The following is a 17367-nucleotide window of genomic DNA, read 5'->3' on the forward strand; positions in this document are numbered from 1 at the left end:
GCAACCCTGCATAAGCTAGAATCTACACTGACTTTTGGTTTGAATTACTCTCCCTGCATTCTTTTTCACACACTAGGAGTCATCTTTTACGCTAGCAGAGGAAAGTCCCACTGAATTCACACAGCCTTTCTTCCAGGTATTGCACAGCATAGCACTGCACCCTCAGGAAACCTCTAACAGAAAGGTGTTCTCACAAGTCATACCCAAAGCACCTTTTAGTCTGGAATGCACCACTTTGGAATATTAAGGTAGTACAGAATGTGGACGGAGCCCTTTAAAATAAATCAATCAATCAAAAATCCTTTCTAGTCAATGGGGCCATCAGCATTTGACTACAGCTGCAGAGAAATGCAAAAAACTGATTTAACATGTGAAAATCGCATTTGATTTCCCCATGAACACACACACAGACAAATGTAAGATAAAAAGACACTTGCCATTATAGCAGGAATTATCTTACTGTAAGAAGAGCCCAGCTTTTCTCCCCTCCCCCTTTCTTTTTGCTTGCTTCTTTAAAGGGGAGAAGGAACCAACAAATAAACCCGGGACCATTCCATTCCACATGGTCTTGTGTGCTAAGAGCATCAAGATTTCTCTGGGAAAACCCCAGACCAAACCACTGCACCTTGAGCTCCTTTTCTAAAAGCCGCCGCATTTACAGGCTAACTTTCTCAAATGCTAGATCCATGAAGAGTAGCTTTGTAAAAACGGCGTCGATGTGCAAAGGGCAACCCGCTCGCATCTTTCTGGGTTCCCGGCTCAAATGTCCAGTTAAAAGCAAACAGCCCAGACCCCATTTCAACGCTCTCAGGTTACAGAGTCAGTTAAGTCTTTCAGCACTACAGCTTCAAGTGTATTGCAGGCAGACTCAACAGACTCAAAAGTTTTCTTTCTCTCCCCCTCCCCAACATCTGCTTCTTGTTTTGCCACTTCCCATCTTGCTAGCCTTCTCTGCCTCCACCCCCCCCCCCAGTTTAAAATCAAAGCAAGCCAGGCGACCTTGCCGCTCTTACCCCAGGGAGATGGCGCTGTGTGTCAGTTTAGCCTTTAGAACGACTGCCAAGGCAGCCGGGGCTCCCTTTTGCTTGCGTAGTGAGGCTGCCTTGTGGGAGTGGTGTGGGGAGGTATGCATTATACATGCTTGAGCAGGACCCGTGGCTGTTTGCCTGCCTGTCAGTCAGCCCTGCTCAGTTAGTGTGGGCAGGGCAGAAGGGGGGGGGGAGGGAGGGAGGGAGGGAAAGTGCAGCAGGTTACTCTCAAATCAAACAAGGCACACCCGTGGAGGATAGAAGGAAATGGGCAGCAAAAGAACCACCTCCAAATCCTTGGAGCTTGGATAACCTTTTGTGTTGTGGGCATGCATGTGTGCAGCAATTTCTGAAAGGGGCAGAAAGAGGGGGAAGGGAAGGCACACCCCCACACTTTTAGGACACAGAAAAGCCTGTGCTTTAATATCAAACATGGCGGGCTATGGTTGCCCTGTGGTGTGTGAGAGAGATGCACTCTGCATATACAGTGGTACCTCAGGTTAAGTACTTAATTCGTTCCGGAGGTCCGTACTTAACCTGAAACTGTTCTCAACCTGAAACACCACTTTAGCTAATGGGGCCTCCTGCTCCTGCTGCGCCGCCGGAGCCCAATTTCTGTTCTCATCCTGAAGCAAAGTTCTTAACCTGAAGCACTATTTCTGGGTTAGCGGAGTCTGTAACCTGAAGCATATGCAACCTGAGGTACCACTGTAATCAAATTGTATCATTCCATTGCCACAAATGACAGTTTATGAGGAACTAGGCATTTCTTTCATTTCAGTTTTTAAAGTTTTAAACCCCTTAAAAATTTATCTGTCTTGGGTAACATTAAATTCCGACTTTGTCTTCTGGGCATGTTGGACTGATTATAAATCCTGCTTGGTCCTTTAGCTCGTCTTATATTCTGCCACTGGCAGGTGGCATTTTTGATAAATGATATTTGAGGAAGGATAACAATTACTTCCAGCTAAAACACAGACCACTAATCATTTGGAGAAACATCTTAAAGCAGCTTTGTTTACAGTGCCATCAGCACCAATCACTCCTTTCCCCACCTGACAACTTCAATTAAAATCAGGATTTAAGATCTACGCTGTGTGTCTGCCTATGACAAATGAATATATTAGGAGAGAGACAGAGGGCGACTCTCCCAAAGTTTGCTTTTCAGTCTTAAACCTTTGCTAGAAGAGAACTACCTGCTGACTTTTAACTATAGACCCAGAAGGGGATCCCAGCGCTCTCATGCTGTATTCCTCTCAAGACTTAAGACTTAGCACTACTGATATTCTGACAGCCCATACATAAGAGCAGTACATGTGAAAAGGATCTAGGAGTCTTGGTTGACCACAAACTTGACATGAGCCAACAGTGTGACGCAGCAGCTAAAAAAGCCAATGCAATTCTGGGCTGCATCAATAGGAGTATAGCATCTAGATCAAGGGAAGTAATAGTGCCACTGTATTCTGCTCTGGTCAGACCTCACCTGGAGTACTGTGTCCAGTTCTGGGCACCACAGTTCAAGAAGGACACTTACAAACTAGAACGTGTCCAGAGGAGAGCAACCAAAATGGTCAAAGGCCTGGAAACGATGCCTTATGAGGAACGGCTAAGGGAGCTGGGCATGCTTAGCCTGGAGAAGAGGAGGTTAAGGGGTGATATGATAGCCATGTTCAAATATATAAAAGGATGTCACATAGAGGAGGGAGAAATGTTGTTTTCTGCTGCTCCAGAGAAGCGGACACGGAGCAATGGATCCAAACTACAAGAAAGAAGATTCCACCTAAACATTAGGAAGAACTTCCTGACAGTAAGAGCTGTTCGACAGTGGAATTTGCTGCCAAGGAGTGTGGTGGAGTCTCCTTCTTTGGAGGTCTTTAAGCAGAGGCTTGACAACCATATGTCAAGATTGGTCTGATGGTGTTTCCTGCTTGGCAGGGGGTTGGACTCGATGGCCCTTGTGGTCTATTCCAACTCTATGATTCTAAGATTCCGAAAGCATCATTTGGGAAAACACTGCACGGGTATATTCACAGTATCTATCCCTTTCTGCCAATGATAAGGAAGAACAAGTACTTGTTGCCTGCAGCAGGTCCCAGATCTAATTCCTAGGAGCTCAGAACTGTCTACACTGACAGCCAGCAGGGGCAAGTGCTTGGATCCTGTTTGTGGGTTCCACAAGGACATCTGGTTGGCCACTGTGAGTACAGGATGATGGACTAGAATGGCCATTGGCCTGCTCCAGAAGGGTCTTCTTTAAGTTCCTATGTTCTAATAATCTGGAAGTACTTGACACGGAGCTGACATCAGAGACTCGGGTGCTTCACTGGCTTGGAATGCTGTTTTCCAGCTCTGGCAAGTTTGTCTGCTCTGGCTGCCCTAGACAGAGATAACCTGGTCACTTTGACCTGTGCTCTGGCTACCTCCCACTTGGATTAATGCAATACATGAACATGAACCTGCCTTAAAACTGACCTGGAAACTACGATTAGTGCCAAGTGTGCCTGTCAGAGTATTATCTGGAGCGGCCATCAGGGATCACATAATACCAAAAGATCTTCAATGGGTGTTTATAAGCTTCTGGGCTGAATTTAAAGTACTGCCACCTAAACAACTTGGGACTCAAGCATCTTGGAGCAACGCTCGTCCCTGTATTAGCATGCTGGAGTTCCTGGATCCGGGGATGAAGCCCTTCTCATGGTCCCACATTTGAAAACTTTGGCTTAATGCAAGCCAGCACTTCTGCGCCAAAGCAAGCACATGAGGGAAGGGGGTGTATGGAAGAGAGGTACAAAGTTGTGGACGAACGTCTGAAGGTGGCTAATATTTGACTGTGGTGCAATAAGAGGCGGTGTCAGCTGTACAGTGTGCTGACCATACTTAGAAGAACCAAAAGACAGACTCAATGCAAGGCAGCTTCAGCCCGTGTTGTGGAATATGTAAGTTTGGTAACACCACCTTGTGGCCACAAGAGGGTAGTGTGACTCACAATATACCAGAAAAAGGGTCATCTATGGACATCTGTGTAGGGGTGCCATTCAGAGCAGTGGTGTGCTGCGTCCTCTACCTTGCATTCTTCAGACCACATGACCTATATTGGGCCACTTCATAGGTTTGACATGCAGAGCAGCTTTTACTATAAGCATTGCAATGGTCTACATACCATGGTTCTTCTAATACGTTGATAACAGTGCTATGGCTATTATGGGGTATTAAAAGTACCCCCTCGATAGCTAGCCCCCTTAATACACCCTCCAGTTTTGCAATTCAAAACATATTTCATGTTCTGAATATGTTACCTATTGCTTATCCTTCCCAAGGGAAGCCCAAAGTGGCTAACAAAACAGATTGGTTGCAGAACATCAATGTATTGTTGTTGTTTAGTCGTTCAGTCGTGTCCGACTCTTCGTGACCCCATGGACCAGAGCACGCCAGGTACTCCTGTCTTCCACTGCCTCCCACAGTTTGGTCAGATTCATGTTTGTAGCTTTGACAACACTGTCTAACCATCTCGTCCTCTGTCATCCCCTTCTCCTTGTGCCCTCCATCTTTCCCAACATCAGGGTCTTTTCCAGGGAGTCTTCTCTTCTCATGAGGTGGCCAAAGTATCGGCTGTAGGATCTGTCCTTCCAGTGAGCACTCAGGGCTGATTTCCTTAAGAATGGGTGCGTTTGATCTTCTTGCAGTGCATGGGACTCTCAAGAGTCTCCTCCAGCACCATAATTCAAAAGCGTCAATTCTTCGGCGATCAGCCTTCTTTATGGTCCAGCTCTCACTTCCATACATCACTAACATCAATGTATATCCATGTCAAAACTTTTGCTCCCCCGAAAATCTCTTTGCCCCCACTTCTAACCAGCCTTAAGCCGCAGCCCTGCAAAAACGCAATAAGCTTGATTTCCTTAAACACTTAGAAGAGCATGGCTTGCTTCCAATATCTGCTCTTCTGTTCAGAACTGCAATCTGTGGATGGGCCATCATATTGCAAGAATTGCCTTCGTTGTGGGTAAACGGTTTATATTTTACACACGGAAGAACTCACTACATTTGGCAACCAAAGTGTGCAAACAGGGTATGGGGGAAGAAAATGATTCAGGGGCAATATTACGTGTTCTCCTGGTCTTTTGTGGTTTTTAGGTACAAGAGCTAACATGGTGCTCCATCAATCAAGTGAACTTTGAATTCTATGACAGCTAGGCCCCCCTCATTAAAAAAAGAGAAGAAAAGGAAGAATGTGTTGGGGTTCTTCCCTAGCCCCAAATATATTGTGCATTACTACTAATTGCTCTCAGAGCAGCAGCAAGGCAACAAAAGATTTTCAGAGTGTGAGCATTACGGCTGATTCATCGAGGTCAGAATCTGAAAGAAGGCTGGGGCCAAATAAATCCCCCATCACAGCAACACCAACAGTTTAATGAAGATGTGCTCAGTCACCCTTATTAACAGAGATTACGAGGCAGAAGGGCTGCTCTACTGCTTTTTCAGTGAAGGCACAATGGAGGCTAATTTCAAAGCAATGCTTTGCTCAACTCCCTTTAAAATTCATAACACAGAGTTCATCCCTCGGTTAAGAGACGGAGAGTCAAGAAAGACTGAATAAAGGGAACCGTTTGCATTTTTAAGAAGTGTTTGCTCACCTGCAGATGTATTTAATAACAGGGAATTACATTGTGTAAAGCTGTGGACAAGGATGGCATTTGCTTTGGCTAATAGGTTGCCACAGAAATGCCTCTTACCACGCCAGCGGAGAATAAGCACTCCTCTTTCCAAAGTTTTACATATCTGAGCAAGAAAAAAGCTTAAAAAGCATTATAACTGGGTTGTGATACTTTTATAATAAACCAACTAATTACGAATGAGGAAGGAATAACTTGAAAGAAATGAAGGAAAAGGTTCCACCACTGCTGTTAGCTCAGCTACTTTCAGTTTCCAGAAAAATTAACTCTATACCCATAAGACAAACTCTTATCTCCCACAATTCTTATCTTGCTAGCACAAGGCTCTATAAGAGAGTGCCTGTCAGTTCTTAATGTTGTAACAAAAATAACTAGGGTCCTTCCAGCTTCTCATAGGAGTTTCTAACCAATTAAATATGCATAAATCTACAGGCAACAACTGTTTTGTTTTCAGATGAAGCATACATGTGCAGAGCATTTAAAAGAGACATTTCACCCTCTCTCACATCCAGGACAGAATACTCCTCTTAGAGTTGCTCTTGCCACCAGAAGCTTTTATAAATTAGATACATGTATCCTTACTCTGTGGGACACAGGTGGCGCTGTGGGTAAAAGCCTCAGTGCCTAGGACTTGCCGATCGAAAGGTCGGCGGTTCGAATCCCTGCAGCGGGGTGCGCTCCCGTTGCTCGGTCCCAGCGCCTGCCAACCTAGCAGTTCGAAAGCACTCCCGGGTGCAAGTAGATAAATAGGGACCGCTTACTAGCGGGAAGGTAAACGGCGTTTCCGTGTGCTGCGCTGGCTTGCCAGATGCAGCTTGTCACACTGGCCACGTGACCCGGAAGTGTCTCTGGACAGCGCTGGCCCCCGGCCTCTTAAGTGAGATGGGCGCACAACCCTAGAGTCTGTCAAGACTGGCCCGGACGGGCAGGGGTACCTTTACCTTTACCTTATCCTTACTATCTCTTAGATTGGGGGCACCTATTCAGTCTTCCAAAAGGCTAACCCAGGCTTCCTCAACCTCGGCCCTCCAGATGTTTTTGGCCTACAACTCCCATGATACCTAGCTAGCAGGACCAGTAGTCAGGGATGATAGGAAACAAAACATCTGGAGGGCTGAGATTGAGGAAGCCTGGGCTAACCAAACTGATTAATGAAGTAAGCATTGCAGCTTTGCAAAGATATTCAGTGGCCCTATCATAACTATCAAGGTCTTTTTCACTTGCACGGCTAATATCATGTCAGCGATCACTTTCCAAGGAAATTCTTCTGCCATTTGCATTGTCCATACACAATTTTAAGACCAAAAAAATAAATAAATAGAAATGTACTGAAATGAAGAGCAATGGGGGCAGGTTCAATTTCCTGTATGACTGACTTCAAGTTATTCACAACCTTCCCACCCACCAAAACATCTCTTTGTTAGAATTAGTTAACAAATTTGGCATTAGATATCTTAGCTTAAATGTGAATTCTGGATAATTCTCACTACAGGATGCAGTGCCCCTCATTTGGCATTATAGCAGTTGTTTACAATTCATGCTCCGATGCTGAAGAAAAGAATGATTGTTTAGGACAAGTATAAACCCAAGGGTACAACCTCTATACCCGTTCATTCCCCCACGCCACAAATATATTCACACACCCATACTACACAACCTCATCACCCGCCATCACAACACTTGCACCACCCACACAAAATTGCAATTCTGGAAAAGATAGGATTTGCAGAACCTTGCAAAAAAGTGGGTGTGTGTTTTTTTGGGGGGGTAGTCACTGCCAGTCCCATGCTGCTATTCGCTGGGATGGGGCAAGCAGAAGAAGCAACAGGAAGACTGTAGCCGCTACATGGTCCCAGTTGGCATGGGGAAAGGGGAGTTCAGGGAGAAAGCAAGAGCACTGAGGCATGGGCAGGTGTCAGGCATATTGCAAGTTCACTCATTGCTTCTCCCTAAGGCTAAAGACTGATGCAAAGGCATTAGGACTAACAGAAGAGATTGTGGCATGGAAGGCATTGCTTTACACTGCTCACACTATCTGCCTGTGAAACACACCAAGCTGCTTTTACATACTTCAGAAAAGTGGGGTGGGGCAGAGAAAAGAAAAGGGAAGGGGGAGACTAAGCAATAGCTCCTACTGAAGAAAATGCCTATTTGTTTCATCCTCTGAAAAGGCTAATAGCTGAAAAGGTTTGCAGGGAATCCTGCAGATCTCCAAGGATACCCCATAGTTCACACTGATATTACGTTGCTTGAGGCAACCGAGCCTCTGCAAACAAATCAGCCCGGGAGCAGGAGAAGAAATGAGTTCATGAAAGCAAAGCCTCCAGAGCCCCTAAGTTCTTTTGTGCAAAGCTTCCCAACCAGATCCTAATACTGCACGATTAGAGAACACCCTGCCACAAAGGAGCCTCTGCAAAGCACTCTGGGGGAATCTAACTGCCCCACTTTCAGAGCCAAGTCTTTTTACAGTACAGGAAAGGTCTGTTTTGCAGAGCTTCGGAATCAGTGACAATGGCCATCACCTTGCTTTTGCCCACCTCGTTCTAACACCCAGTCCTTAGTCCTTATACAGATAGTATTTACTTTTTCACTCAGAGGCATACAGTGCAATTCCACTAGCTAGAATCTGTATATAAAACACAAGGCATGTGTTTTTAATCTGTATATAAAACACAAGGCGTGTAATCTGCTTGAACATGGATGTAGAAGTCAACACTCTGCACAGGTGTTTCTTGCGCACTGCAGAGAGTTACAGGTGAATAATAATAATAATAAATTTTATTTATATCCCACCCTCCCCAGCTGAAGCTGGGCTCAGAGCGGCTAACAACAGTAAAAGGGAGACACTAACACAGTTTGCGCTCCAAATTTGCTGCTGTTAACAGCACTTGTATGTACTTGTTGACTATCCCCCCCCCCCCCCGTCGCCTTTAATGGGAGTTAGCTGCACCTTAAGGATGGAGATGAGACTGGGGAAACGGTGAACAAGTAAAAGGTTATAACATCCCTCCTCTCCTGTGAGCTTTTTCAAAGAAGGAAAATCCAATCATGGATATGCAGTTTGACCTTTTCTGAGTGACGGAGGTATACCAGAGGATATATTCATGTTGTTGTTTTTTTTTTAAAAAAAGAAGACTGTGAGCACTTACCAGTCTATAGCTCACAAGTAAGGACATGCAGCAGTGAATGCTGGACTTTGGGGGGGGGGGGAGGAAGAATTGAAGCTCAGTGGAAGAGCACATGCAGAAGGCTACAGGTTCTACCCCTGCCATCTCCAGTTAGACCTGGGAAAGACTCCCATCTTCAATCCTATAGGGCTTCTAACATTGGAGACAATACTGAGGCAGGTGGATCATTGGCCTGAAACAGTTTAAAGTGGCCTCCTACAGCCCCAGGACTCAATACATTTATCAGGGATTGTCAACATTCACATGGAACTATTCACATGCAAGTAAATTCAAAGTGATATATGAATGAATGAATAAAACTTTATTTGCATAGCCAACAGGCCATAGCATCAAACACCAACAGAAGTACATTACAAATATAGTTAAAATCTTGTGACCTATTAAAACCCTTTGCTCCTATATGGAAGTTAGTGATGTATGGAAGTGAGAGCTGGACCATAAAGAAGGCTGATCACCGAAGAATTGATGCTGGTGCTGGAGGAGACTCTTGAGAGTCCCACGAACTGCAAGAAGATCAAACCTATCCATTCTTAAGGAAATCAGCCCTGAGTGCTCACTGGAAGGACAGATCCTAAAGCCGATACTTTGGCCACCTCATGAGAAGAGAAGACTCCCTGGAAAAGAACCTGATGTTGGGAAAGATGGAGGGCACAAGGAGAAGGGGACGACAGATGAGATGGTTGGATAGTGTTCTCGAAGCTACAGCATGAGTTTGACCAAACTGCAGGAGGCAGTGGAAGACAGGAGTGCCTGGCGTGCTGTGGTCCATGGGGTCACGAAGAGTCGGACACGACTAAACGACTAAACAATAACAAATTTCAAAGCTCCTTATGATCATTGCCCTTCCATGAGTCCTGGGAGCGAGGCCCCTTCTCATAAGTAACTTGCTGAAATGGGATTTCAACTAAGCCAAAAACGCAATTTGCGATCCACTTCAGTACCTTCAGTGGCTCTTCCATACTAAACATGATGCAGTGTAATTTCAACCTTAAAATGAAACAGAATAAAATAAATATCCTGCAGTCCTAAGCACACTTATATTACTATTCAAAAAAAGGTCCACTGAATTCAACAGGTCACACTTATGAGGAAACATGCTTTCTATTCTGCATTAAATCTGAAGTGTGATCAATTATTTCCATGATAGCATCAGGAAGGTTCTACTCTCTCCCGTTTCCAAAACTGCTGAAGGCAGCCCAGGGGTTAAATTGTCTGCATTCGCACCATTCATGCAGATCTATGAAATTACATCTTTGCTCCAAAACCTGCTTCAGGGCACTTCAGGAAATTACAGTAGTGCTCTTTTTAATTTCCATTCCCATTTCTGTGCCTCTGCGATAACTATCTGTAAGCCTCAAGGCTGGAGCCAGTAGGTGTCTGTACAGGCACCTACCTACGTACTTGAGTGCAGCCTGGAACTCAGATTTCAAGCCAACTGGTGATTTCAGCCAAAGAAGCCAGAATCCCAGTGGCAAAATACAATGCTTTGTTCTCCTCCAGAGTGTGTGAGCTTGTTAATGAGAAGGGGAAGTAGGGAATTATTGCACTATATAGGATCGATAAAAGCATAACAATATAGATGAGTCACTAACTGTATTAAACACAAGTCGCCAAGAACAAGTCAAAATGCACCTTGCACTAAAGGAATAACCCTATTGATCGTGATATTGTGAACAGGCATGCCATAACCTTGTGTGCCAGTGTAAAGATGGGATACATGCTCATACATAACCCAAAGCCAGGTCCACCAGAGAAACTCTTGATCAGAGCAGCAAATCCTCTTTAGTAGCACTGCGTTTCTTTCATAGTAGGCAAAAGCTCAAACTTTGCTGCCATTTGTGTATGTAATGCAGAGATCACCCAATCTGCAGTAAACACGCACAGGAATTTCTTTGAAGTTTCACTCTTAATAGCTAACCCACTCTTAACTCCAATCCGCTATCAAGTTTTTTTAAAAAAACAAAACAAAAACAAAAAAACAGTGTTGGAGTTTGAGGTAAGAACTGCCCAAAGGATTTAAAATAAAAGTCATAGGGAACCAAATTATTGCCACCGAACTAGAACTCAAATCTCTCCACTGGAAGCAGCGGATTCAGCCATTCCATGAGCATAAGATGATTGGGAAAGAGTGAGGAGTCTCCTACTTTTCTTCTTTCCAATTCCAACAGGCTCTGACTATGAAGCCTTCCAACTGGCTAGGAGTTCCATACGAACTCTTCTGGGTTGTAACAGCCCTGTTTCCCTACTTTCGTGGATCTACAGCAAAAAGGGCATTTCCTCCCATCCTTAATTTCTGTTCTCTCTTGTCTCCGTTTTCTCATGACAGAAGCAAACTCCTAGGGAAATTGGAGCATAGGAAGATGCCCTATAATGAATCAAACCATTGATACGTCCAGTAGTTGGCCTCAGCGTGAAAAACAAACTGTTCCTCTTATATTTGCAAGGAGGTTATGCATGAACAACATTAGCGAAAGACCACCTACAGGAATGGACAATTAAAAAATGGGTTAAAATCCAGCAAAACAGGGAGCTTCAAAGATCTAAAAGTGTGAACACTGCATGGTCCCCTGGCTGTTTTTTAACAAGAAAGAAAAGAGGTAATTTGATTTCAATAATAAGATCAGAAACTTTGGGTTTGACATATAAATACAAAGATTTATATATTAGGGCTTTCTCGTCTCCAAACAGGTAAGTTAGAATGACTCATATTTGATACAAACTATCATACAGAGCAAGAATTAAATTGGACATCCCTAATGCATTATTATACCCATCATTAATGGCCAGCTTGGATTCAGGGCATCTAAAATGATGCACCACACACACTGATACTCAATCTTAGTGACATTTCCCCCCCAAGTGGAAAAAAACACTGCAACAGACCCTGTCTGAGCATCTAGGAAGAAATCATACAAGAGGAGAAGCCAACATTTGAGCCTACAAGATTTCCCCCTGACTTTCCCTTCTCCTTTTACACTAAATCTGCTTCCAATTAGCCCCCTGTGCTTAAGAACAGCTAGGCCTAAAACCGATCCTCTAAACCTCTCATCATCGCTAAACCACATTCTTGTGCTTCTTACCGGTACAATCTCCTCATCCTTTCCCATGCTTTTGAGGCAACCACATTATATTGCAAAGAAGCAGAATCTCTTATTTCAGCATGAGAACCCTCCCTCTCCCCCCTCAATGTGTGGTCCTGCCCATTCCTAAGGATAGAGCAGGATCAAGCACTGCTTGATTATGATGGGAAATGCCACCTTTGTGTTTATAGTTGGCAACGCACCCACTCCAATAACTCGAGCATATGAAACGAGTTACAAGTAAGAGCTGTTAGTGCTACTGCTAAAACCTCACCAATTTGATCTCCAGCCACTTGAAAGATCACATCAAGAGAGTGCAAGATTCTCAGTCGTGTATTTAATTCACCATGAGAAATCAGCTCACTGTGATGCCCTAAAACTCTTCAAACATACATTTCTGCCCTGCATAGTGCAGAGCTTTGCCCAGTCCTGGCTTACTCTTAGTCATTTTTGAGCCACTGAAGCCATATACCCTTTAGACGTCAAGCTACTTTTTCAGTGGCTGTTGCTCACATTTTCCAATTCTTTGTTAGTAATGCTAAAAGGAAGTTCCTGGGGATTTAAACCAGCTTTCCAGGGTGCTCCGTATCTTGCAGTTGTGGACCTGAACAATTCGGTGCTGTGTTGCTCTTTCCCCCTCAATCAGAAGCAGAAGAGCAAGAATTTCCATACAAAGTCTGACACAACTGTGCCCTACTTCAAACTGAACTCCCGCCCATTGCAAAGATATCTGACTTTCCACATTGCATGGCAGAGCCGAGACCCAAAGTCAGCATGATAAATCCTGAAAAGACACTTTTATCTATTTGCAAATCCTCCCCACAATATTCAGATAGCACTGGTTGCTTGGTATGTGACTGTGTAAATTTTACCTAGGAAAGGTGAAGGTCTAAACCTAGGACAGCTATCCTTGAAGCTTGTCAAAAGTTCACCTCACTGCCCTGAAGTAGGCCACATATGAATTGCATATGAATTAGCCACAGACCACGTCCAGCTTTTAATTTGATCAAACACAGGCTTCATGTGCTTTAGTGTAAATATTTGTGCTTTCTACCTCTGGGCATATCAGGGGCACAGCTTAACATTCCAGCAGGCAGAATCTACTTCTGATTATTTTTTATCACGCAGGTCTGCCCATTTGTTTCTCTCTCTTGACCAAAACAGATGTAGCTTTAAAGTAGCTGTGGAGGACTCAGATTTTAATCAGAACAGCAGCAATGGGTGGAGGGGTGTTTAATTAACGCTATCATGCCCCAGCTACTATTTATCCTACAGGAGCAAAATCTATGGAGGAAGCAGGTAATCTATCTGTATTCCACCCCATCCCCCAGGTAAGCCTCATATCAGCTGGGGGGGGGGGAGGGATTTAGATTACAAAAATGGCACAGACAGAAAGGGTTATACAACTCCCCCCTCAGATCTGCTGCTTTGACCAAAAGTCTGCCCCCCACAACAGCTGAGTAAAAGTTGTTTTTTAAAAAAGTCAAAAGATCTCATCACATATCTCCATAGGTTGTCTTGATTCTCTCTCTGCTTTTTCCTTTGTCTTAGGGCCAAAGAACAGTACACGAGAAATTATGCAATGCCTTTAGCCCTGGGGTACATGATTTCCCCCTCCCATAATAAGCAGCCATCTTGGGAGGGGGGAAAGGTTAAAGTCCCCCCCCCCCCCAGGGCCACAGTCCTCATCTGGCCTAGGAAAGGGCAGAGCAGGAATATCAGGGCTAAAGACATATACGTTATCAGGTCTTCTTTAGCTCTTAAAAAAAGATTCTTGCCCCCTCCCCCGGGGGGGGGGGGGGCTAGAAGTTTCTCCTTGTCAGTGAAGGAAAGGTGAGTGTGCTGAAGGAACTAGAATATTTTAACTACAGATTAAACTGATTTGTAAAACATTCTCATAAGTCTCACGAGTGGTCTTCTTTGACAACTGGCACAGCTGGGGTGGCCCTGAGGCAAAATGGGAAGGTGCCACCTCACTGCCTCCCATTTGCCAAATCCTCGCTTACCAGGGTCATGCAGTGGTGGCTTCCGGAGACATCTCACTGGAAGCCACCACTGCTTCTCTCAGCTTCTCCTGTGGTGGTGGGGTGGGCGGGGCTCACACAGGGGCACTGCCCCGTGAGATTCTGCCACCCAAGGCGGCTGCCTCAGTCCATCTCATCCCTTACTAGGGCCAAAAGACTGATACTGATGCACCGGAAATATAAGTGAACGGCTCCATTTAATCAGTGGACTGAAGATATGACTGCACTTGCAACTTATGAACCAATTGCTTAGAGATGTAGACTTTGCATGGACAAGTATAAAGACATTTGGAACACTTTTACACAAAATATAGTAGGTTAAAAATAAGCATATATGCATCTGGATAATAATAAAACCTGCACATCAGAGAAGTATAAACGGGATTGTAATTGTTAACTCGTATAATGATATAGTATAACTTTTATTTATTTCACTTTTTATTCTTGTTTTATGTTTGTTTGGTTAAACTGTTCTTTAAAAGACTTAATAAAATGGGTAGGCCAGTCATGGGTTTAGCAAGAGCACCAAGAATAAGGTAACTTATAGTTGACCGAGCCATCTTCTGAAGCTCGTATCATGATACTGCATTTGTAATAGGCTGATCCAGGATTCATTGCAAATTTAGATTCCAATGTTAACAGTTTATTTAGGGAAATGTGACCAATGAAAGGGGAAGGAAGCACAAAGCTGGCTTACCGGTTGAGTCTGCTGCAGATGCTCTGCCACTGGTCAGGTCTTCAGTGTTTATGGACTGCAGGTCAGTATAGGAAGGTGTGAAACTGGGGCTGCTGGTGTTCTCAGAAGTAGTTGTCCAACTGTTGTCTGACGTGAGAGGCCTTCTCTCAGAAGATCCCGAAGAGGGACATGTCCAGCAGAATGTTTTTGGAGAGAAGGCTTGAAAAAAGAAAGAAAGAAAGAAATTTGTGGAACTAGGCAGCATAAAAAGGGTTCTGGAAAGGTGAGTCATGACAAAAGAGGGAATTGGATGGTGCAGAACATCTTATATCAAGTTTCCCTCAAGCGAGGAAATGCTGCCTGAGTATTCTGCAGGGTAGCTGGTTATTTGATGCTATCAGTGCTCCCCATTTGCTATAAGCCTTCTAATATAAAACCAAAACACTTGCTACCATGTTGTATACTGAGGAATGCTGTGTATGTCTGTCTACGAGTTTTGTGCTTTCTGCAACCTCTGTTAATGTCAGAACGTAAATGTCGAAGTCCAAGGCCTTGTGCTGTTTACTGTGCTGCAAGACTGTTTAGCAGTAGCTGCTTGGAGACAAGTTCCGAAAGGGGAAAGAGATAATTGCTTTTAATATTTATAGACGGGCCCGGGATCAAGTAAATTCGATGGGTCTGAGGCTCTGATTGGTTGGAGGCTCTAGCCAGTGAAGAATGGGCAGTTTACCTGTCAGTCAGGAACGACAGTTGATGAGGAAGGTGTGAGGCGAAGAACAGAGAAAGTTGAGGAGAAAGTGGACAGCGAAATCCTGAATATTATGGTATATTTTCCCCCGGTGTGTTAACAATGCTTTGGTGGCTGTGACCAGAAGAAGGCAGTCAGTGGCTGAGTTAGGCTAATAAGCTGTACTGTGTAAAGATTTTAACGGAAGAGGACACATGAAGGTTTTTTAAAACAGGGGAAATGTCCAAGAAGCCAGAAGTACAACCAGAGGAGCTTTGGGGTCAGAGGCAGATTGTACCCAGTAGTGAACTGGGTTGTGAGTGAATTTGGCTGGGGAGGAATGTCAGGGAAATTGGTCTGAGGTAAAAACCTTTTAGAGGCAGGTCTCAGCAACAGCATCTCTTGAGTCCTTGGAAACCATCATCAAGCACGTGTGGATCTCAATATATCAGCTTTTCCTTATGTATACAATTAGCCCTTTGATAAACAGTCTTAGTTAACAGTTTGGTCCATCCCCAGTACTGGTGACAATCTCACACCTAATGCTAGGCTACCAGGAAGTTTTAAGAGTCTTTTAAGGGAATTGGTGCCAGCAGAAAAGGGTCACATTGGAGAACCCTGTGGGCCAGATTCAACTAACCTGGTAGGCTAATGGAAGTCTTGGAAGAGGACTTCTGCTAGTGTAACAGGGCTTCCCCCCCACCTCCATGCTTTCCCCCCAAATCTGCTCTGGGGAGATCAGCCTGTGGGGAGAAGATGGGAGAGAACATTCCATCCAGCAAGCAAAAATATTTGCATTGACAGAATAGTAGTGCAGTGTTGAATATCACCCTAAGTTAAAGTGGCTGGTTCTATATAAGCAGTGCAAATACCTAAATGTGTGTTTACAGAAAGCAGGAACTGAGGGAACCCATTTCCTATACATGTGTATACAAAAACCTATGAAAACCGCATACCTGCCTGCTCTGCAAAGAGACTATTAATACATGGGATGCGAGGAGAGCTGGGATCCTCATTTCCTCTCTGTACACACTATTTTAGAATGTCTGGACAGAGATATGTTTCCTTATAAGCCTCAAGCGCAAACAGCATCTATAATCTGAAATGTCCAAAATCACAGTTAGAAGAACGTACCTTCATAGTCTTTAGAAGCAAGCTCTACTCACACCATACATTTAAAGAACTATTATACCACTTTAACAGTCATGGAGAATCCTGGAAACTGTAATTTGTTAAAGGTGTTGGGAATTACAGCTCTATGAGGTTAGCACCACGGTTCCCAGGATTCATTATTACTCTCAAAAGCAATGCTTTACATGTATGATGTGGATGAGATCTAGAATGCTTGCTTGAGAATTCTCTCTCCAAATTTGTTCCAGTTATATTACATACATCCTCAATCTTCCGCTACCTGAGCTTATAGCAAACTTTTCCTCCAGCAGCGAAGATAGTACAATTTGTTCCAATTTTAGCATGCCATCAAGCTCTCATCATTTTCAGTTTTTGCTTTCCTTCTTCCTCAGCTGTACGATTCTCTTACTCAAGACTTGCCAGTTTCAGAGCGGATAGCACAATCGGCATTATGTGAAGTTTGCTCTGCTGTGAAAATGCCTCCCCAAGAATGTGAGATAAAGTCCTAGTTACTTGAGCCACTTAGAATCAGACAAAGTCCTTGAGAGGAGTGTGATCCAGATGTCACAATAGGCCTTTTCTAGCTCTCCTTTTCATACCTCGCTACATTCCAGGGTGCAGCTTTGCCCAGCAGTTTATCTGATTGAATTGTGATGTCAGTATAAGAGAGAATTGAAACAGAGCAGAGTTCCTTGCTGCACTGGTAGCATAAGCAATCAGGGTACCATATGAGCTGCATGACTGACATGGCTATTTCCCATGCCATTGGTGACCCTTCCCAGGACTAGTGTCACAATACATTTGCATAATTAAACTTTTTTTTTTGAGGGGAAAAAATTA

The 17367-nt window shown here is 44.1% G+C and overlaps 1 protein-coding gene across 2 annotated transcripts in view; it reads right to left on the reverse strand.

Moving 5' to 3' along the window:
* Window positions 1-17367, reverse strand: part of STON2 (stonin 2) — a 70136-nt gene that overhangs the window by 36190 nt on the left and 16579 nt on the right. For both annotated transcript variants that reach the window (XR_014512974.1, XM_083447868.1), the window contains exon 4: window positions 14691-14888. Coding sequence is in view for 1 of the 2 variants with exons in the window: in XM_083447868.1 (XP_083303994.1) it covers window positions 14691-14888 (198 nt within the window). In the remaining variant the exon portion in view is untranslated. The remainder of the gene's footprint in view (window positions 1-14690; window positions 14889-17367) is intronic.

This window comes from Podarcis tiliguerta (assembly GCF_965153285.1).
Source record: "Podarcis tiliguerta genome assembly, chromosome: 1".
Lineage (NCBI taxonomy): Eukaryota > Metazoa > Chordata > Lepidosauria > Squamata > Lacertidae > Podarcis > Podarcis tiliguerta.